This window comes from Perognathus longimembris, chromosome 2 (genome assembly GCF_023159225.1).
Source record: "Perognathus longimembris pacificus isolate PPM17 chromosome 2, ASM2315922v1, whole genome shotgun sequence".
NCBI classification, from domain to species: Eukaryota; Metazoa; Chordata; class Mammalia; order Rodentia; family Heteromyidae; genus Perognathus; species Perognathus longimembris.
Window position 1 is genome coordinate 136123120 of NC_063162.1, and position 23389 is coordinate 136146508.

General features: G+C 42.0%; 1 protein-coding gene across 1 annotated transcript in view; it reads right to left on the bottom strand.

Moving 5' to 3' along the window:
* Window positions 1-275: 275 nt before the first annotated feature.
* Window positions 276-23389, bottom strand: part of Ube2h (ubiquitin conjugating enzyme E2 H) — a 97309-nt gene continuing 74195 nt past the window's right edge. Inside the window, exons 5-7 of the mRNA XM_048340216.1 lie at window positions 21921-21973; window positions 9997-10125; window positions 276-4250 (exon numbers count right to left, since the gene is read on the bottom strand). Of these exons, the coding sequence (XP_048196173.1) occupies window positions 4126-4250; window positions 9997-10125; window positions 21921-21973 (307 nt within the window). The 3' untranslated portion in view covers window positions 276-4125. The remainder of the gene's footprint in view (window positions 4251-9996; window positions 10126-21920; window positions 21974-23389) is intronic.

The following is a 23389-nucleotide window of genomic DNA, read 5'->3' on the forward strand; positions in this document are numbered from 1 at the left end:
GAGCTTGGCACTTGACAAGGTTCCCACTGGCTGGTGGGGAAGTCCCCACAGGAGGAGTCATTGCCTGTGAACTCCAGGCCAAGTGGCTGATAGGCTGTAGTAGGTTTAGGGGGCAGGACAATTCCCTCTCTCTGAAACTTCACAGAAAAGATGGCTACGCAAGACTCCTATGCAGAAGCCGCTGGTTTTGCCAGTGGGTCTTTGGCTTCTTTTCCTTTTTAACTCAGCCTCAAAATGGGGGCTCTCATCTTATTGACCAAGATCCAGCCATGTGCTAAGGTATATACACATTTTATTTAAAAAAGTTTACAGTTTTCATTATACACAACTATTAAGAGGTTATAGTCAGAGGAGGCAAGTTGTCTGGTGACAGACGTGCCCACTAGATCACCACAATGCAAGGAGTAAGGTGGAAAGGAGGAGACAGGGCAAGGGAAAAAAGCAGTAAAAAGCTTAGATCTTAATTAAGGGCTGGTAGATCCCTTTTATCTTTTCAAGTATCACACAATATGTACCAAATACAATCAGTAAATAGTGGCCATTTCTTCCCAAACTTTCAACCAAGACAAGTATCTGCTAAAACCAGAGCCCTGGCCCTTCCTTAGGAGAGTGGAGATCTGCTCGCCCAAGGCTAACTTGGCCCCACTGGGTCTTCATTCAGCCTCTAATGGGATGGCCAAGGTGTTCAGTGGACAGAGGAAGTATAAACATGGATTCAGAAGTCCAAAGAAATGCAGCTTTTATTCCCAATCGGAAACAATTTGATTTCTCCACAACGCTGTGAGCCCAGTTAGGAAGTTGGTGAGATGAAAAACTCTGCCAACTCTTGTAAATGGCTTTCATTTCTGAACCATTCCAACTTAGAAGAGCCACTGAAAATCAAACACCAGTTGCCAAATCTTGGTGTCTACAAACGTGACCCCACGGAGGCTAGCAGAGGATGGGAATGACATGATCTCAGTCATCCCAAGGAAAAAATGCAAGCATCACACCAAGGTTAACTAGGGCTCCATGAGCCCTTTGCAGAGCAAAGTATCTTTGAAAGGAGATATTCTCAGGAGCTTTTATCAGCCAGTTGGCAACTTAGAATAGCTTCTGAAGTGGATGAAAATTAGTACTGGAGAAAGTAAATGGAAACTTCTGATCACTTTCTTGCTAGTATAAGATGCTGGTTGAAACCACAAGTAACCTCAAGGACAGTAACGAGACTTAGGACAAAAAAAAAAAAAAGCCACCATGTCAGGGTCTAGGTTGGCTACTACTTGGATACCACCCATTGGCCTATGCTGGGCTTCTGGAGGGCTAGAGCAGTAAATTCGGCACTGCTGGCTATTCCACCTTTTTTGTTGGTATTTTGGCAACAGCATGAGCTCAGTTACTTGAATTGGAGCAAAGAATGGCTCCTGTTGGTAAATCACAAGGCGGGCACTCAAAATCAATGGGTGCTAAGGGAGAAAACTGGCAGCAGAGTTCTGAAGGGCTCCCATGCTCAGCCTTCTGGGGCTCTAGAGGCCCCTGATGCTGGGGAAGGCTGCATCTATGATGGGAGTCCAGCTGCTCTAACGCTAGTGTGATCTCCTGGTCCCGCCTCGCCCAGGAGCAGGGAAGGGTTAGACTAGGTATAGCAAAGTCAGTTTCCTAGCGGAGAAGAAAAGGCCTAGAACATGCATGGAACCATGTTAGTGACCAGAAAAGGGAGGGTACATTGTGATCTGGAGAGTCACAGGAACTTCCGGTGCTGAGAGGCCTAGTCCCACCTTTGTCACCCACTTGGATGGATGTGCTCGCGCACACAGCAGCCACGTGGTGCAGTGGCCCCGGCCGTCTTCATGGGGAGTTCTGCAGAACTCAGAGTTGCTGCCCCTGGAGCTCTGGGAGGTGAGAAGGCTGCTGTGTTGCTATGGGAGCGAAGTGGCTTTCATGGGGGACAGAGCTGCAGCACTATTGCTCACAGATCTTCCTGAAACTTGGTTAGACTAGGTTTGGGGTATTTTGGACAAGATCAAATGCAATTATCTGGACTTTTTTTTTGAACGGTAATTAGAACACTATTGTGTATACAATATTGAAAAAATACATTTTTTTATTGTTTGAATTCAAATCACCACCCAGCACTTCAAGCCTACCTAGTAGCACCTACAGTGAAGGTTATAGCACAGGCAAACTGCTAAAGCAGCAAGGAAGCAAGTGACAGTGCTGCCAGAGACCCTCCCGCCCCCAAAGCAATGAGAAGACAGTGGCGTAGGTAAAAGTACACCATTACATGTCAACTAGTTAACACTGCCCTCTCGACAAGCCACCAATGCTCCAGAGAACTCAGCACAGTTACTAACCACAGCCCTACGGAACTTCACATTTGCAACAACCTTTCGCTTCATGCCCGTAATTAACATCAAATAAGCAAATTCTTTGTCTTTTTATTTAGGAAAATAATCATGCTAAAAGCAAGTTGTACTCTATATAGATTTTCAAAGAAAAGATTGATTGTGCTTTTTGAATTAAAAAAAAAAAAGATAGGGTCTCTTCCAACCTCATTGACTTAAACCTTGTGGAATATAGTACGTCTAAACTAAAAACACACATCAAAAAGAAAAGTTATCCCAGAGGGACATTCAGAAGTTGTCTTTAGAAGGTTTTAGGACCAGCTAATTCTGCTATTGTCCCACTGGTTGTGGCAAAAAGAATAGAGCTCTGCCTAAAGAGTCTCCGGTTCCCTCCAGATTCTGCAGGCAACGTTCAGACAACCTGGGCGCAGGTTAGCTGAGCAGAGCCTGGGCCAGCAGCTGGCGTGAAGCCTTCCTCTCTCGCGCTGCGTGCACAGGAGACAGGCGTCCTCCCCTCTCTGCCTCTCTCGCTGCACCCGGTCGCCAATCCTTTCTTCCTAGTCAAACTCAGAAGAAAGCTGCTTTCCCCCAGATCGAGCCACTGTGAGTACAAGATGTCTACTTGTTCCAATTATTACTCGGTATAAATTTCGAATACGTGTTAGGTCTGAAATACTCAGTGTTTACTTCTACAAGCAGATGATGGCCAGGCGACCCCGGGAGCAGCAGCTGGAGGGAAAACAAAACCCAGACGTGAAGGAGAGTGCCGAAGGCCTTACGGTTACCAGGCAGGCCGTCTTCTGACATGTATGTAATGGTCCGCTAAGAGGCTTGGCCAGAGAGGAGACTGTCTCTTGGTAGGGCAAGATTAAATTCATAACCTAAGCACAACTCACACAAATTTAAAAAGAAACAACAAAACAAAACAACCCAAGCAAACAAGAAACTCCCTCCAGTTTAAAGCTTTTGTCCAGGGTGGTGGTCTCCAACTGGCCCAGATCAGGAAGAGTTTCGCTTCTTCTGTCACCTTCCTCCTCCTGTCCTATCCTCTCAAAAATGGTCTGGATGATGCGCTGTACCCCAAGAAAAAGAATCAGGATCAGAGAACAATTCCCAAAAGTTCTCCAAAGCAAAAACACTGTGGCTGCAGGTCTAGTAGCATGAAGGGCAGGAATTTACACATAAAAATGCACTCAAGACCCAAGTCAAAAAATATTTTTAAGTTTCGTTTTTCCAATTAGCTCCCTGTTTTACACTGCTACTCCACAGAATGGGCCCCCCACCCCCAGGCCTCACAGGAAGGAACAGCTGATTCGCACATGGCTGGCTCTACATGCTCCTGAAGCAGGCCTCTTCCTCCCCAATTTTTTCCTTTCCACTCTGAAAAAGCACTATTCTATCTTCATCCAAGAGCTGGTAGGGTTTGGTTTGTTTCTTTGGAACCACCGAGAAAGAAGCAACTCCTGTAAGTTTCACTCATGTCTACGTATCAGAGTGGCTATTTCTTTTGACAATTCAGCAGCACACAGACTGACTTGGCCAATGGACTTATGAATGCATGCATTCGGACCGCATATTGCTACCAAAATGGAATGTGGGAATATGCTATGCACCTCAGGTTGAGAAATGACCAAGAAATCAAGATCTAAAGGGTGATATATAATATATATATATCAATGCTATTATTCATAAAAACCTTGTTTAGTAATAAAAAAAATTGCTTTGTTTAAATATGAATATTATAGTCTGCTTCTCATGGTTAGGAAACAATAGTCTTTCTGAAAAGCAGGTGCTTTTTCTACTACAATTCCATGTCCTGGGCTTCATCTTCCGAAAAGTCAGACATAGAACTCTCTGATGAGCTGTCACCAGTGCCCTCTTCCTGCTCCTTCAGGGCCTCCTCCGTTGCATATTTCTGGATGTATTCTGTACAGGGGGTAGGAGGAAGAAAACACCAAGAGTGAGTAGACAGACATGCACTTTCAGGAGGTTAAAAATATCTCTCCGTGTGAAGGCTACAAGGATGCCATTAAAGCGAAGGTTGACCACACAGAGACCAGGGGGAAGACAACCGGGATGGGCAACACAGAAAGGTGGACTTGCGGAGTGTGACCTGTGTCACCACCCTGGAACTCTGCAAAGGCAAGAGGAATGACTTCTGCTTTTTACTCTCTGTTAGGTTCCAAAGAAATGGCACATCTCTAATGCCAGTGCTCAGGAGGCAGGAGGATGGTTAGCTTCAGACCCGCCTGGGCTTCTTAGCTGGGCTTCCCAGATAGAAGGGCTGCCTAAGATTCCAACTAATCAGGACCTCCCTATGTGTCTCAGGTTTGTAGGTGTATAGCTCTTGCTAGCCTAGATGTATTATTTTAGGAAGACACTTTAATCTGCACTGATCTTGCTTGTTGGGTTTTAGAAGGGGCCCGAGAAAACCACTGTCTGCTCATCAGGAATAGCTGCTCTCTGGAGGCGCATGGGCTCTGAGTGGTTCTTTTTTTTTTTTTGCCAGTCCTGGGCCTTGAACTCAGCGCCTGAGCACTGTCCCTGGCTTCTTCTTGCTCAAGGCCAGCACTCCGCCACCTGAGCCACAGCGCCACTTCTGGCCGTTTTCTGCATATGTGGTGCTGGGGAATCGAACCCAGGGCCTCATGTATACAAGGCAAGCACTCTTGCCACTAGGCCATATTCCCAGCCCCTCTGAGTAGTTCTACCATGTATTATTCACCTCAAGATTTACGCTGCTGTAGCTTAGGCTGAATGTGCTGGCTGAAAAAGAATTTAAGAACTGCTGAATAAACTCGTTTCCTAAAGCGCACACTATTTCTAACTATTGCTAATCGAATCTGATGAGATAGAGGGTGGCAATCCCATTAGCAATGCAAGCTGCACCCTGTGTTATGGAGGTGCAGGGGCTGTAATTCAGAGGCTGGCGAATGACCACAGGCTGCCAAAGCCGAGGAGCTAGCACACAAGTCTAGCTAAAAATGTTTCCCATAATTTCTTTACAAATTTTGCACATACAACCATGAAATGAAACTAACCTTTTAAAGGTAAACAATTTGCCTCTAAAGGTAACCCTTTGACAATGAGAAAAATGTGTGTATTAAAGCCCTAGGAATTGCTTCCTGTATAGCAGTTACTGCATATCAACCCCTTGTGTATGTGTGTGTGTGTGCGCGTTCTGGGGCTTGAACTGGGTGCTATCTTTGAGCTTTTTTTGCATAAGGCCAGTGCTCTATTACTTGAGCCACAGCTTCACTTCTGGCTTTTGGGTGACCGACAAGAGGTAAGAGTCTCATGGACTTTCCTGCCCAGCCTGGCTTTGAGCAGGGATCCTCAGATCTCAGCCTGCATAGCTAGGCCCATAGGTGTGAGCCACCAGTACCCAGCTTTGACACTGCTTTTGACACTGTGATATTACCAGCTTCCTTTAGTGTATGCAAAGAAACAAAGTGATGAAGTGCTTACTTGGGAAAGGCTTTTCTGAAGTTGTGAAAAAGAGCAAGGTTATGAGTGAGGACAGAGAAGGCAGGAAGAGCTGCGAGGGGGAGAAGGAGAGAGAGAGGAATGAGAGAGGGAGGGAAGGGAGCAGGAAGAAGAGAACAAGGGAGAGGAAGAGGATGGGGAGGAAGAGGGAGAGGGGGAAGAGGGAGAGAGAAGGAAGGAGGGAGGGAGAAAAAGAGAAGGGGGGGGGTACGGGGGGGCCAATGTGTATAGAAGCAGTAGGGTGGAAACAGTGTGGAAAGAATCAGCAGAGGGCCTGAGGCCGGCAGCTGCTCACTGCAGTGTGGGCCAGGCGATTCCAAAGGAAAGACTTAGCTTCATCCAACATCTGAGACATGAAAACATTAAGAAAGGACTATACTTGTCTTCTTTCTTGAAAAATACCTAAAGCAAGTACGGCAGAATATAGAGGTTTTATATGGGTACGTGGTAAATACATGTGATTAAGTTGGTCTCTATTTTTCTGTAGATTTGAAACTTTATCTTATGAAGTGAATCTATTCGGGTAGCTGAAACTCATCCAAGCCTCAACACCAGAGGCTGGAAGAGCAGGCTGATGTCACTTATCAAAATTTGAGCAACTACTTGAAGATACTCAAGTGTGCAGGCTGCCAATATTCAGCCACTTTCAAATCTGCAACTCTGCAAAAAAAAAAAAGAAAAAAAGAAAAAAAAGGCTGCGCTGGAGACTAAAGATGTTGCTCCAGGGTAGAACACCAATCTACCAAGTGCAAGGGCCCGAGTTCAAATCTCAGTACACCACCAACAACAAAACCAACCTATTAACTCTGGAACTTGGAGGTATGGCTCAAAGGTACAGTGTCAGCCTTGAGTGAAAAAGCCAGAAGCCAAGCAAGAGGGCAAGATCCTGAGTTCAAGGCCCAATACTAGCATATGCACATAAAGAATACTGATTTAGCTGGGTGTCAATGGCTCATGCCTATAATACTAGCTACTCAGGAGGCTGAGATCTGAGGATCACGGTGTGGAGCCAGCCTTGGCAGGAAAGTCTGTGAGGCTTGTCTGCAATTAGCAACCAAAAAGCTGTAGAGGAGCTGTGGCTCTGGTGGTAGAGTGCCAATCTTGAGCAAAAATGCTAGTGACAGCACCCAGGCCCCGAGTTCAAGCTTAAGAAAAAAAGGAGGGTTGTGGACTGGTAATAGAAAGGAGGAACAAAAGAAAGAAGAATGAAAGAAAGGCCAGGTACTGGTAGCTCATGCCTATAATCCTAACTACTCAGGAGGCTGAGATCTGAGGATCACAGTTTGAAGCCAGCCCAGGCAGAAAAGACCCTGGGAGACTCTTATCTCCATTAACCATTCAAAAACTGGAAGTGGTGCTGTGGCTCAAGTGGTAGAGCACTAGCTTTCCACACAAAGAGGCTCAGAGTCAGCACCCAGGCCCTGAGTTCAAGCCCTACAGCCAACAACAACAACAACAAAAAGAATGATAGAAGCATTAACTAGATCTGATGCTATCCAGGTTTAATGTGCCAAGTTTGTGGTGATTACAATGTAAGAGAAATGCCCAATAGGCAGCCAAGGTAAGGGGTAAAGGCTAGACACACATACCTAGTGTCTATCCAATGGGGTTAGCTAAAGCTACCTGAAGCTTTTAATCGTGAATAAGCTCCCTCAAAGGTGTGGAAGAACATGAGGACCTATAGTCATAAGGGAATGACTGAATTTGGGGAATGGAATGACAAGTTTTTAGAAAGCTAGAGGCAAAAACCAAAGCTGCAGAGAGGTCTAGGAAAATGTAGCTTCAGGAGCTCATAGAATAGGAAGAAATGAGGTCACAGATTCAGCAGAGGAGAATCAATGACTGTAGAGTTTAGGCAAAGAAGCAGAATTTTGAAAATGACACAAATTGTCTTTAAGAGCCAACAGGAGCAGATCAAGGAAGCTCTGGAAATGGGGGTGACTCAGTGGGGGAAATCAAGAGTCTAGGATGGGGAGGGGAGTAAGTCTAAGTAATCAGGAGGGATACTTCTAGTTTCCTGTAGGGACAAAGATGAGGGGTTACATAAAGGCACAGCAGGAAGTAGGACTGAGCTCAAGTCTGACTACTTCAATTCTCTTAAACTATTAAGGAAGACAAAATGGCCACCAAGATTAGTATTTCAGAAAGCTAGAGCTCCCTCAATTAGACCCAGCCTTTCTAAGACAAATGTAGGTAGGACTCTTCATAGCAGGACTAGAGCGGATACGCATTAAAATAGGACTTGTAAATAAAATTGCTGAGGCATACATACTGAACATAAAAACTATAGAAGCACATTCTATTGAGGTATCTGTGGCGTGCACACACTGTTAAATAATTCCTATGTCAAAATTTTAACATAATTTCGTAACCTATTTTACCCGGTTGAAACTGCCTTTTTCTTGGAATACATACTGGTCTGTGAAGAGGTTATGTTGCACACAACAGATATTATTTTGCAAAGCACTTGAGACCTAAGTAAATTAGCTACAGATTTCTACTTTAAACAAAAGCATCAAACAATATCCTATAGAGACCTGGGGAGAATAAGGAAAGAAACAGAAGGAAAATTATTATTCAATAAGTAGTCTTTAATGCTCCTGTATGTCTTGTACTTGCACAGTTAGGAGTGAAGACTCAGGCTTTAAAGAGCTTATAAAATACTTCTATTGTCATTTCTTGCAAATACACCGAAGAGGGGCTGCACATTCTGAGGAAGCTGGTGTTGTAGATTCTGTGCCTAGCACTGAAGAAGGGTGAGTACATTTTCAATGACTTGTGTTTGAGTCCCTTTTCTTTTTGGGGAGCTGCTTTCTGTATTTAGACTTGTCATTATGAAGGGTCTCAAATATACATAGAGGGCTGGGGACGGGGTGTAGCTTCAGTGGTAGATTGCTTTCACAGCATGAATTAAGCCCTGGGCTTGATCCCCAGCATTGCCAAAAAAATCCTCCCCAAATCAAACCAACAAACCCCAAAACAAGACAAGCTAGTAAATACTAGTAAACCCACCAGAGCTTTAGGCTTCTTTCACAACATTATTTTCTTCTCCCACCCCACCCCCTTTTTTTTGGCCAGTCCTGGGGATTGAACTCAGGGCCTGAGTACTGTCCCTGGCTTCTTTTTGCTCAAGGCTAGCACTCTACCACTTGAGCCACAGCACCACTTCTGGCTTTTTCTGTATATGTGGTGCTGAGGAATCAAACTCAGGGCTTCCTGTATGGTAGGCAAGCACTCTACTACTAAGCCACATTCCCAGTCTCCATTATTTTCTTCTTAATGAAATCCCAGTCCTGTTAGGTTGCAAGCTGTCGTAAGTGTAGGAACACAGGATTGCTAATCCTGAGGGGAGGCAATGGGGGCTGTAGAGCTCACACAGTGGCTTAGAGAGCGCTTCTTAAGCCCTCAGCCATCTTTTTAGGCTGATGAAAATTTTAAGTAATTCTGGGTGGGGCTGGGAGAAATAGGAGAGAACTATGAAAGGGTGACATTGATCAAGATGCATTGCATGCATAAGATAACATGTTGAATTGAAAACCCTTTGTACAACTACTTAAAGATTAAAAAAAAAAAAAGGACAGGTTTTAAGCCAGGCATGGTAGCCCATACCTATAATTCTAGTTAGTCAGGAGAACTGTCTTTTTTTTTTGTCAGTTGTGGGGCTTGAACTCAGGGCCTGGGAGCTAGCTGTCCCTGAGCTCTTCTGTTCAAGGCTAGCACTCTACTACTTAGGGTTTTTCTGGTGGTTGATTGGAATTAAGAGTCTCATAGACTCCTATCCCAGCTGGCTTCAAATCATAATCCTCAGAACTCAGCCTTCTGAGTAGCTAGGACAGGTGTGAACCACCCAAGCCTGGCAGGAGGACTGTATTTCAAGGATAGCCCAGACAAACGTTCATTGAGCCTCTCATTTCAACCAATAAAAAGCTGGGTGGGGTGGTGTGTGCCTGTTATTCCCACTACTTGGGAAGCATTAATAGAAGATCATAGTCCAGGCTGGCTTGGGGAAAAAAGTCCTTAAAGCAAAATAAGGGCTAGAGATGTGGCTTAGCAGTAGAGAAACTGCCTGGCAAGCATGAGGACAAGTTAAAATCCCAGTACTTTCCACCCCTTAAAAAAGAGAGTTTAAATGACAGATTTGAGTTCTTCTGATTCTGCTTTATGTGCCTCCCATGTGCCTTTTTACCTTTAATTTTCTGCTTGTATTCTTCTGGTCGGTGGAGGTACATGGCGGCAGCATCACCATTCAGAGGATCTATGGGGTTAGGATAGGCCAACAACTGGGGCAGGAAGGACTCAAATATATTGGTAAGATCTGGAAAAACAAACAGAAACAATTAATGCTGGGAAACACGCAAGTTCACATACACTCACTGGGATTCACAGTCAAATCTGCTTACCTTCTTAGATACTACACAGGGATAGTTTTCTGTTAACAGTGTGCTTCATTCACTACATGACTTCACTTCAACACAAGATTTATAAAAATGTATCTTTCATTTGAGAATCAGATTAAGATATATACCTGATATTCTCTTTGAAGGACGAGTTCCCACTTCTCTTGTTTTTGTTGTTGCATTGCTAGGAATTGAACCCAGGGCCTTGTGCATGCTAGGCAAACACTGTGCCACTGAATTATACCAACTTCATTTTTTTTTCTTGGTTTGAATTCTTTCTGTGGTGTGTGTGTGTGTGTGTGTGTGTGTGTGTGTGTGTTGGCACTGGCGCTTGAACTCATGACCTGAGCACTGTCACAGTTTTGCTCAAGGTTGATGCTCTATCACTGAGCCACAGCTCCATTTTCAGCTTTTTGTTAGTTTAATTGAAGATAAAGAGTTTCTTGGACTTCACTGACATGACAGGGCTGACCTGGAACTCAAATCCTCCAATCTCAACCTCCTGAGTAGCTAGGATTACAGGCGTAAGCCACCAGTGCACCATCCTACTTTCATATTGATAATTTAGAATTACTATGACCACTATTAATTAATTTATGCCCCAATACTCTACAGCCCCCTATATTCCAAGATAATGAGTTAGCGATCTTCTACGACTTTCAAAATCACTACTCTAAAAAGTATTCAAGTATCAGACCTTAAAATAATTGGGTAAATTTTTGTAGGACTCAACATTTAAGTCTTGTTTTCATTTATTTTGGGAGACAATCTCATTATGTAGATCAGGTTGGCCTCAAACTCCTTAATCCTCCCTGAGTGGTGAGATTTCAGGTATGTGATTTCATTGACAACTTCTTCCCTCTCTTCCCTCCCCAGAAAACATATTTGCTCTAAATATGTCCTTCCTCATTTTATACACACTTGAAATATCTAATAAAACATGGCAAGTATAGTTGGGTATGGTGGCACATGCTTACGATAACAGAATTCTGGAGGCTGAGGCAGGGGGATGGAGATGGAGGCCAACTGAGATTACATAGTAAAACCATGTCTCAAAAGATAAAAACAAAAACAAAAACAAAACCCACCACACACACCAACCCCCCCTCCACCTTGAAAATTTGGAATTTTTTCCCCTTTAATTAATTCTTCAGTGAGTGAATTACTAAGGCAGTGGCAGAAACAGTGTGATCCCAGAAGCAGGAGGGAATAACAATTGTAGCAATAGTAACAATTAGTAGCAATATTAGTAATGACATAGCATAGTACCACTTCCATGGCATTTAACTAGAGACCAGGTGCTTATAAAAACAAGATAGGATCTTGCTATGTAGCCCAAGCTGCCCTTGAACCCTCATCCTTTGCCTCAAGCCTTTCCAGTGTTGAGATTACAGGTGTGTGTACCATGGCCAGCTTAGTCAGGTACTTTTTTTTTTTTTTTTTTTAAGATGCCTGGGTATTGTCCCTGAGATTTTTTTCTCTTTTTCTCTCAATGCTAGTGCTCTACCACTTGAGACACAGATCCATGGCTGGCTTTCCTATGTTATTAGAGATAAGAGTTTCATGAACTTTCCTGTCTGGGCTGGCTTCTAACTGCAATCCTCAGATCTCAGCTTCTAGAGTAGCTGGGATTACAGGCATGAGCCACTGGTACCTGGCTTAGTCAGGCTCTTAAGCACTTTGTACATACATTTAAATTTCACTGTAGTATATGGGATGGGTAACCATTACTGTCTCCATCTTTTTTTGTGCTGGTCCTGGGGCTTGAATGCAGGGCTTACGAGCTGTCCTTGAGCTTTCTTGTGCTAAAGGTTAGTGCTCTACTACCTGAGCCACTGCTTTTTGATGATTTAATTGGAGAGAAATCTCATGGACTTTCTTGCTCAAGATGGCTTCAAACCATGATTTCAGCCTTCTAAGTGGCTAGGATTACGGGCATGAGCCGTGGCACCTGGCTTACTGTCTCCATTTTACACGTAAAGGTACAGAGGTTAAAGTAATTTGCCCAGGGCTGGGGATATAGCCTAGTGGCAAGAGTGCCTGCCTCGGATACACGAGGCCCTAGGTTCGATTCCCCAGCACCACATATACAGAAAAAATGGCCAGAAGCGGCGCTGTGGCTCAAGTGGCAGAGTGCTAGCCTTGAGCGGGAAGAAGCCAGGGACAGTGCTCAGGCCCTGAGTCCAAGGCCCAGGACTGGCAAAAAAAAAAAAAAAAAGTAATTTGCCCAAGAAGCTACATTTCAAATCTGGGCTTCTTCATTATGCTGTTGTGTTAATGGATTCAACAAACTGGCAACTTTCATGATGAGGCAAGTGCCCATACATGCAGCACAACTTTATACCATTATGGTCAGGGAAGCCAAAGCATGACTCAGGGCAAGCCTTCCCCTCCCCAAAGTTGTCCTCTCTCACAAGCTCAAGGCCAGCAGGATGAGCTTTAAGTAGAGGCTATCTAGGTATCTATGGCACATTACAGAGGCAGTGTGTTAATTAAGTGACAACACCAGAAGTGATCCTCCCTGTTCATATATGCTTGCTCACAGAGGGTGTGGGGGTGTCTACTATCATGTTTTTATTACAGGTGTTGCTCAAAAGGATTAGCTGTTTAACGCTCCTACCAAACAACAACAAAAACCTTTAAAAATGAAATATAGTTTTTGTTCTCTTTGAGTAATGTTCAGAGATGGTTGGAAGCTAGAGAAATAGTACGGACAATGTGTTCCACACCAGAGGTGTCCTGTGTTCCAGGAAGAGATTTTATATCCTTTCCTATTAATAAGTTTCCTTAATCTACCAATAAGTAGCTTTCCTTATGTTTGTTCTCAACAAATAAAAACCCTCAACTATTGGTTCTTCCTGTTTCTATGTCTTGCTGCATTAACATGCCATTGATCTATTTCTATGGATGTGCTGAGTCACCTCTATAAAATGGAAGAGAAAAAGTCTAGAGTGGTTTTGGGTGGAGGACAGCTGTTAGAGGCCAGGAAGTTCTGGCCTTTTAGAGCAGTGAGGCATTCCCCCATATCACCAGCACAGTGATGACTAAGCCAGGGTCGCACCAGAAGGAGCTGCTCTCACAGGTACATCTAGGAAACTTTCTGTCCAGGTGAAGATGTGAGGCTATGGAAATAGCTCAAGGACACAGCCCTGAGCATGTAACATGGCCTAGGATATTCAATCCCTAGCCCCACAGTTAGAAAGAGGGTGGGAGGGAAGGAGGAAGATGGAAGGAAGAAGGAGGAAAGGAAGGAAAGAAGGAAGATAGGAAAGAAGGAGGGAAGGAGGAAGGGAGGGAGGGAAGAAGGAGGGAAAGAAGAAGGGAGAAAGAAACGAAGGAAGATACAAAGGTAGAAAGAAAGGAAGGAAAAGGGGAGGGGAAAAAAGGAAGATAGGAAGGGAAGTCTTGATACTTCAGAGGCTCTACCTGTGTGGCTTTCCCTGAGCATTTCACCTCTCTTTTCTGTACTCTGTGGTCACCACCACCTTCTTCTGGTGAGGAAACAGTATTCCAAATCATAGCAGTGAAAGGTGAATCCATTTTAGAGGCAACTTAAGGTTGTTTTAGAGGAGAATGGGTGGGGCAGATATCACCTAAAACACTGCACAGCTGGCAGAGCAAACTCCTTTAGGCTGCACTGTCTCCTCACTGTTGAACAATGGATGAAAACCTAAGAGACCACAAGCCTAAACTTAGGCTTTCTACTGACTTGCTCTTTAACTGGGGCAGGTCTCTTCCTCTCTGCATCTCAACTTCTTTATCTGTAAAAAGAGAAGTATAACACAGCTGTTCCTTATCAGGAAGTATTACATACCACTAAAAATGATTATAAAAGATAAACTTCAGCCAGGTGCCTGTGGCTCACATCTATATTCAGGAAGCTGAGAGCTGAGGATCTCAGTTTATAGCCAACCCAGGGCGGGAAAGTCCATGAGACACTCATTTCCAAATAATCCAATTAACCACTCAAGTGGTAGAGTGCTAGCTTCCCCCCACCCCCACCCCAGTCCTGGGGCTTGGACTCAGGGCCTGGGCACTGTCCCTGAGCTTCTTTTCTTTTGCCCAAAGCTAGCACTCTACCACTTGAAGCACAGTGCCACTTCTGGCCAGTCCTAGAGTGCTTACTTAAAAGTAAAAAAGCAGTGGGACAGTGCTCAGGCCCTGAGTTCAAGTCCCAGGCCTAGAAGAGAGGGGAAAAAAAGATGGTCAATTGTTTAAAGGAGAAAGCACAGCAGGAGATAAGTCACATTATTTCATGTCTTATTTTTTTGATTATTTCATGAACCAGTGATCACAAATTATTTCTTCCTCCTTTATTTCCTTTGAACATTACAGTGAAAAAAATCTGTACAATATGCTGCTTTCTCCAGGTTCAAATTCTATAGATGCTTAAAACTGGGGACAGACACAATCTATCCCTACCCCACCAGAAACTATAATTACCAAGCAGTGATCTCAGGTACTTTTACTCACACAGTTTTCATGCACTTCTGATTTCAAATTAAAATAAACAAATGCTACACCACACACACACACACACAAAAATACTCCATCATGTAATATAGCCAATGGCCAGGTGTCGAGAACCACTATAGCCACTCCTCTCTTCTCAAGAGCCACCTAATCTACCCCTTTCTACTATACTTGTCCCTGACAACCAAGGCTCTGGATGTGTGTGTGTGTGTGTGTGTGTGTGCACACTTGTGCACGCACGTGCAGGTGCTGATCCTTGGGCTTGAATTCAGGGCCAGGGCACTATCTTTGAGCTTTTGTGCTTAAGGCTAGCGCTCTACCACTGGTGCCACAACTCCACTTCCAGCTTTTTCGGTGTAGTTAATTGTCAAAAAGAATTTCATGGGCTTTTCTGACCAGGTTGGCTTTAAATCGCCATCTTAGATCTCAGCCTCCTGAGTAGTTAGTATTATAGACATGAGACACCAGCGCCAGGCTTGGGCTACTACAAAATAACAATTTATTTTGAGAAACATCAGCCTCTAGCAGTATAAGAGTGTTAATAGTGCTGTATTTATATTTTAGCTATTCAGGAGTTATAGACTGGGTTGAACTTTTGAGGCCAGACCATGAATAAATGAGCAAAACCCCTTTCAGTTAACAGCTGGGTATGGTGGTACACATCTGTGGTCCCATCTATGAGGGAAGAAGGGAGGGATAAGTAGGAGGACTGGAGTTTAAGCATCAGGCAAAAAGCACAACAAAAACAAAAACAAAAATAAGTCTGTAGCTCCTCTTCTACTTCCCCTGACATGACTATGTCTAACTGGATACATCACTTCAGTTCTGGATCAGGACAGCTACTTCCTGGATGGTCCTCTAAACTCCACTTCTGTAACCAGAGAAAGCGTCCTTAAAACAAATGATCACGCAAGTGATTTCTCATAAACAGCAAGCTTCTCTCACTCTCCTTCAAATTCTCCTATTCTTGCTACTAAGCAAACTTGCATTCATTTCACTGTCTCTCTTCCTCTCTGGTGGGACTTTTGGCTGCCCAACATGGAAACTACAGAGACAGCCATTACACTCTCTGTCCTGTAATTCAGTAAGAAGTAGGGCTGAAAGAGGAGAAAGGAAACCCTGTTCTCAACTAGAGGGGAAAAAGGTGGACAAAAATCACAGGACATCAATTCTCATCATCTAGAACTAATGATTCCTTCTGTGACTTAAACTAACCTCTTTCCCTGGGTGTCTGGTCATTATAGTTGAAACTAATGGTGAGTGTGTTGGGATCAACTGGGAATTTCAACTCCGTATTTCATGACCTTGACTATATGGGAAAACCAGCCACTGATCTTTCTAAACTTCATAGATTGGCTTTTGCCTATATTATGACAAACTACTGAATTCATCATCAACTGCTAAGCACATCATAAATTTACAGTATGTGTTCAGAACAAAGCCAATTATAAAATTTCATGTCACTTGACAATTTTGAGAAACAGAGTACCTACTGTGTGTGTGTGTGTGTATGTGTGAGTGCACAAAATCAAATTTGGGGGGGTAAGTTGAAATAAGACAAACAAGATTCCACATCTACTTTGGTTATTTAATAATTTTGGGCTAATTAAAAATCATTTAACAGCTCTTAAGAAATTGGAATAGTAATAATGGTTTTGAGTTTTTGTCTTAGTTTTAAGTATAAATATTACTAAGCAATGAAATTCTACCAAAAAATGGTCAAAAACTGATTTCGTTAACCAAAGAACACTGCAGTACCGACAATTGAGTAGTTGTAATTGAAAAAAACTTTGTAACAAGGGGCCCTAAAAGATGGTACGAGGGCTGGGAATGTGGTTTAGTGGTAGGGTGCTTGCCTAGCATGCACAAGGCCCTGGGTTCGATTCCTCAGCACCACATAAACAGAAAAAGCCAGAAGTGGCACTGTGGCTCAAGGGGTAGAGCGCAAGCCTTGAGCAAAAAGAAGCTAGGGACAGTGCTCAGGTCCTGAGTTCAAGCCCAGGACTGGCAAAAAGTAAAATAAATAAATGAAAAACATGGTATGAACATTGTCATATAAGCAGGCAGACTTCAAAGAAGAAGTAGTCTAGAGATTAATCACTGTGACCTATCTTCAATGACACAGAGGTCTTATCTCTGCTGTTGTGAGGACATATAAGGGTGGCAGAGCTGTCCACCACAAAGGCTTCCTGTGGCAGTGTGGCACAGGCTCCTCTGGCCACAGGCTTGCCATGTCACACTCTGTGAATGCTAACATGTCACCACCAGTCTGCTAAAATAAAACTCAAGAATGCATGCACTTAAAAGAGTCTGAATGATGGACTGGAAATATAGCCTAGTGGCAACAAGAGTGCTTGCCTCATATACATGAAGCCCTGGGTTCAATTCCTCAGCACCACATATATAGAAAACAGCCAGAAGTGGCACTGTGGCTCAAGTGGCAGAGTGCTAGCCTTGAGCAAAAAGAAGCCAGGGACAGTGCTCAGGTCCTGTGCTCAGGTTCAAGGCCCAGGACTGGCCAAAAAAAAAAAAAAAGAGTCTGAATGAATTGGAAAAGATGGGGAAGAGCAAGGGCAGGGGTGACATTGATCAAGATACACTATTCATAATCTGATGTGTTCAATTGTAACTCCTTCATACAACTACCTAAAATAGAAGAATACATGTTATCACTTCACTGATAGGGTCTGATATATGGTTAAAATACACAAAATGTCTGAACTCTTGACTTATATATTAGCCTGCAGAATCTTTTAAGATAAAACATCTTAACACAGGCAAACTGCAAAACAGACCAAGGCAGAGAGAGAGAGAGAGAGAGAGAGAGAAGAGAGGTAGAGAACTATTGGCAGGAATTAAGAACTAGTCAAAGACCAGAAAAACTTTTGTAATATATATGACATTTAATTCATATTACTTCATGAGAGCAGTTTGGCTTTTATATGTTCTAAACTTTGAAACTGGCAATTCTGTGGTCTGTGTGAAAGGGTAGTGTCAAAGATGCAGAATTCTAAAACCCAGGGAACACCAGATATGCTTTGCTCAGTGCTGATCAGCAGCTTACTAATTGGAGTGTTTAGTTACAGAACACAGACTTGTTTTAAAACATTTCAAACTACAGCTACAACATTCTAGCTACAGAAAAACATCTGCCATTTATTGCTTAATTGTAGCCCCTTTCCCCCAATGTATGTAAACTGCAGAGATGAAAATTTTCTATATAGATTAGAATGAAGAAAACAGCTCTTGTTCATAAAAAGCTATTGTTCGTTGTCTTGTCAATCTCAAAACACATCTTACCTTACCAAGGTGGTTTTAGAGGTCATTCTAGTTTAAACTTGGCAAGACCTTGCTACCTGAAGAGATTGTAAGCTAGAACATGGTAATAGGATTTCTTATTAACCTTTCTGAAATGAGGGTAGTTAATGTATAATTAGCTAGTCATGTATTCTTGAGATTGTACTAAAACTTGTTATTAAGGTTTTTTAATTTCTACACAATAATTTAGTTGTCATTGATGTCAGAAAAGAGTTAACAAGGAATAACTTCATGTAATTGTGAGCCAAGTCCCTACACATGGGGCAGAATTTATTTATATAGCATAATCAAACAAAAAAGAAAAAAAATTAAGGTTGTATGTCCACCTAATCAAGCACAGAATTTGGTCCCAAGCCATAACAGAACCTGCTATAGCTGTCTTTTTGGGCCATCACCTGGCTGGCTGATGTTCTTTAATCCACAGTGTGGACCATTTCATGGTTCTAATGGTGAATGCCAATGAAGATGGTACTCAAAATGAATTTTTACTAAATTCAAGTACTAGTTTGAAAAAAACACATTTTCTGTGATAAACATTTAAAATGAAAAGCCACATACTAATACCACTTCAGAAGATTTCCAAGATGAAAGAGGTTCATTATGGAGTCAGCTAAGTAGTATCAATGCTAGCAAATACAAAATTCAGTTTGCGTGTGTGTGTGGTAGTGGTGTGGTGATGTGAGACTTGAACTCAAGGCTTTATGCTCTCTGCTCAGGCTCAGCTTGCATGCTCACAGTTGGCATTCTACCACCTAAGTTAGGCCTCAAGTAGTCATTTCTTTTTTATATATGACAGATGACATTACTCCTATGCATTAGTCCTACCTGGCCTCTATCCATAAAACTCACTATACCCAGGTGCTTCAGAGGTAGGGTTATGCCTTGATTCCAATATAGATGAATCACTATGCAGTTATTGAGATAGTTCAAATACAGTTGCTGGCCAATCTCTCTATTTGTCAGGATAGCTACAACATCTGGAAATAGCACATACCAGTGCAACATAAAGCATCATTTAAGATACAATTACCTTCAGCCAAACCAATTTAGAAAGATTCAAAGGCTATTTGGCTGAAAAGGGCATAGCAAACAAACTCATGTTTAATTTTTTTCTAAATGCCTGATAAAATTAGCTTTGTCTTGCAGAATCTCCAAGTTCTTAACACATTCCTTGTGTCAGATTCAACGTCATTTGTCTTTTACTAAAGCCCCAGCTGCCTCCAGGGAAAGATATCTCAAATGTTGATTTATCTCTTTAATAAAGTAACAGGGTGTCTAATCTACTGGTTACCAACCCTAAATGTAAGAATTGTAAACTGTCCAATTTCATATTTAAAGTCCTCCCTTTCATTTGTCTAGTAGTTAATCTACAATGTGCATAATGTAGCAGTTAGTAGTTCAGGACCAATACAATGAAGGCTGGAGAAACACGTATGTGGGGGTCAAGCGTGCATTAAGGCTATATGGCAGTGAAGTGTCTCAGCTCTAGATACACTTGAGACACATCTTCATTTCCAGCTTTTTGCTGATTAATTGGGAGTCTTGTAGACTTTCCAGCCTGAGCTGGCTTCAGCTACAATCCTTAGAAATCAGTAGCTAAGATTATAGGCATGAGATACCAGCATCGGGCCTGGGTGTTTTTGAGGTGATAAAAGTATCACATAGCTGATATACTAAAAACTACAGAATTAAGCACTTTAAATGGGTGAGTTATAAGTTTTCAAATTTTATTTCACAAAAAAATTTTGTTCTGAGACATGAAGTTACTTGAGAATCAGCAAACCTGTTCTAAAAAGCTTTCTAGTGAAATACTTAGTGAAACCAAAGACCAATTTACTTCACTGTAGTGGGAACCAACTTGCAGTATTTTGATATGTACACTTCTAAAACGTGAATGCAGTTCAAGAAAACTCATCATTACATCAGATATTCCAGGAAGCCTGCCATGAGACATACTTTACTTAAAAAAAAATCTTAAAAAGGAACCCATTTAATCAGTTGCAGAGTGTATGTTTTCTCTCGTTGCCTTATTTCCTTACAAGCCACTGTCTCCCTAAAACTGTATTGTGATACTGGGCATGGTTAATTCATGGTTAAATCAACAAATAGTTGAACCCTTACTGTACTCTAAGCACTGTAGCACGTGTGCATACGTGTGTGTGTGTGTGTGTGTGTGTGTGTGTGTGTGTGTAAAGACCAAGACAAGTCATGGAGTTTATAACCCAACAAGACAAGATAAACAATAACGTTTTCGTCTGAGACTGGAACTCAGGATCTGACACTCTACATTCCATTGGCAGGCACCCTACCACCTAAGCCACACCTTTTCTTTCACAAGTTTAAAACAGAAAAACAAAAGTGGGGTGAGCGGGGTGGCTAAGAGGTTTCTATGAAGAAGGAATGCTTAAGGTGGAAAAAGAAAGTATGCAGAGGAAATAATTTTCGAATGGGAGAACCAAGGAGTGGGAGGGAGAAAGAGGGGGAGGGCTAAATTGTGTGCTGCTGGTGACCAACCACCCTTTGATTCTCATTCACCAACCTAATACAAAGATGTCTGGCAAAGGTGACTTTCAGATTGTGGATGGAATAAGATGTCTTGTCTACCTCAGATGGTTAAAAGGTTTCATAACTCCTCAACTAAGGAAGTCACTCTTGGGAAAGTTCAGCTTTACTCTTTACTTTTCCCCTTTTAGCAACTTCTGTTTCACAAGTGAAAGTTACTGCATTATGAGTCCTAGAACTTGGGCTGTGGATGTGGTTCAGAAGTAGAGTACATGAACACAAGGCCTTGAGATCAAACCCCAGGAGAAGTGATGGGGACAACAGTCCTAGGATTCAAAGACACAGCAGACATTCATTTGACAGCATAAATACAAGTATAAACAACAAATACAAGATATAAAGTAAAAGTGGGACTAAGTGAGTTACAAAATATAAGGGCATCCAGAGATCACTAGCAGCAGAGGAAGCTGCATAGGAGAGAGGCAGCAGCAGAGCAGGGAATACCTATAAACCCTAATGATTTGTACATGTGGGTAAAAATAAAGATTTGTTGCATCCCTAATTAACTTTAAAATATTTTTAGCTCTCCAACCAGGTGTATAAGTTCAAGAAGAGAAGACTTGATACTGGTCATATCTTTCTGTAATATTAACATCACACAAAGGATTTTTAAGAGATGGGTCATTCATTTGCTGATTTATTATAAAAGATGAACTAGCAATTGTAGCACTGAAGGAAGGCTAAAATACTCTGCTTCATAAGGAGCTTTTGATCTTTGAAAAAGGACCTTTGGAACCTTTTACTCCATCATTTATCTACCTGCTGAGGTAGATAAAACTCCTAAATAGTTTTCTAAAACTGATTATATAAACATGTATAAGCAATGTGCTTCTGAATACACACACAGATTTTGTGTGTTTGTCTTTTGACATATGCTACAATATTGCAATTAAGTTCAAAATTATTTTAAGTTGGTATTGCCAAATTTAAGATTATACTTTTTAGAGAAAATACTTTTTCATTTATCACATTTTCCCATCTAGTCCCTCAAAGTCCCTTCCCAACATTAAATTCATACACAGCATCTTAAACCACAGAAGAAAAGCCAAATAACCTTTTTTTGTTGTTGTTCAGTCGTGGAGCTTGAACTCTGGGCCTGGGCACTGTCCCTGAGCTCTTCAGCACAAGGCTAGTGCTCTACCACTTGGGCCACAGCGCCACTTCCAGTTTTTGAGGGGTTGACTGGAGATAAGAGTCTCCTAGGGACTTTTCTGCCTGGGCTGGCTTCCAACCGTGATTCTCAGATCTCAGCCTCCTGAGTAACTAGGATTACAGGCATGAGCCACCAGCACCTGGTTAAGCCAAATAACCTTTTTAAGACAGTGTCTCAACATCTCCAAAATTCCATGGCCAAACTCACCATAGAGAGCTGTCCAAGTTTGATTAATTACATCTAGACACACAGTTCCTGACCTGAAACAGATGGAAAGAATGGCATTTTAAAAAAGAATCAGCAAGTTAGTTGCATGTATCTGGCAACTGATTTTATTCATCAAGAAAAACAATTTTAATAGACTTAAAAAAATTTGTTGGAAAGTAAGATGAGAAGTATAATATTTACAGGCTCTTAAATGTTTCATTTACACATGGTAAAGGAGAAATACCAACTATGCAATGAAAAAAACAAAACACCAAACAAACACAAAAACAAAAACCCAAAAAACACCTGAATCAGGTCATCAGAATTAAGGGCAGAGAGACCCTGAGCATAAGTTCACTTGTGTGGTTAAGTGTGAACATACCTTGAATCTAATAAACAGCTAAACCCAAAGCGAGGAAACTCTATATTCTTTTAAAAATGTCAACGTTAGCTTGGCACCAATGTCTCCTGCCTATAATCCTAGCTACTCAAGAGGACTGAGATCTGAGGATTATAGTTCAAAGCCAACCTTAGCAGGAAAGTCTAGGAGACTCATCTCCAATCAGCAATCAAAAGCCAGAAATAGATCTGTGCCTCAAGTGGTAGAGTGCTAGCCTTGAGCAAAAAAAGCTCAGGGACAAGCACCTAAGCCCTGGGAGTTTAAGCTCTAGGACCAGTACCACCTTCCCCCTAAAAAAGAGTCAATTTTATAAGATAAAGCTTGGGTGAGAATGACTAATGTAACTAAATGCAATATTTGATTCTCCACTGAATCCCTTCCTAAAAGGGAAAAAAGTTTGCTGAAATATCGTGGTAGATTAGATTAAAAATTATTACAGCCATATTAAACTCCTGGATCTAACAACTTCACTGTGGTTATCTAAAAGAACATACTTGTTAGAAAGAATGATAACAAAGAAATATTAAGGGACACAATGTATGTATGTATGTATGTATGTATGTATGCAAGCAACCTATTGAAACAAAGTTCAGAAAATCTTCATATACAAATTGAATAAGGGACAGCAAAACTGAATGCCACAAAAAGACTGCAGTTCAAATAATCATATATTCTAAGTACTGGAATCATTTTTTAACTATCACTAATAAAATACAAAAAAGGGGTAAGATTCATTAACTGAAATGAAGCTAGTAAAGCTTGTCACTCACATTGCCTTTCTCTTAAGGACAAAGAAATATTTTAAGGGCTAAAAATAACAAATTTGAATCCTGAAAACAGATCATTCAAGTTGTGTTTAAACAGTAAAAACTGGGTAAAGTGCTTGCCTCATATACATGAAGCCCTGGGTTCGATTCCTTAGCACCACATATATAGAAAAAAGCTGGAAGTGATGCTGTGGCTCAAGAGGTAGAGTGCTAGCCTTGAGCAAAAAGAAGCCAGGGACAGTGCTCAGGCCCTGAGTCCAAGCCCCAGGACTGGCAACAAAACCAAAACAAATAAATAGTAA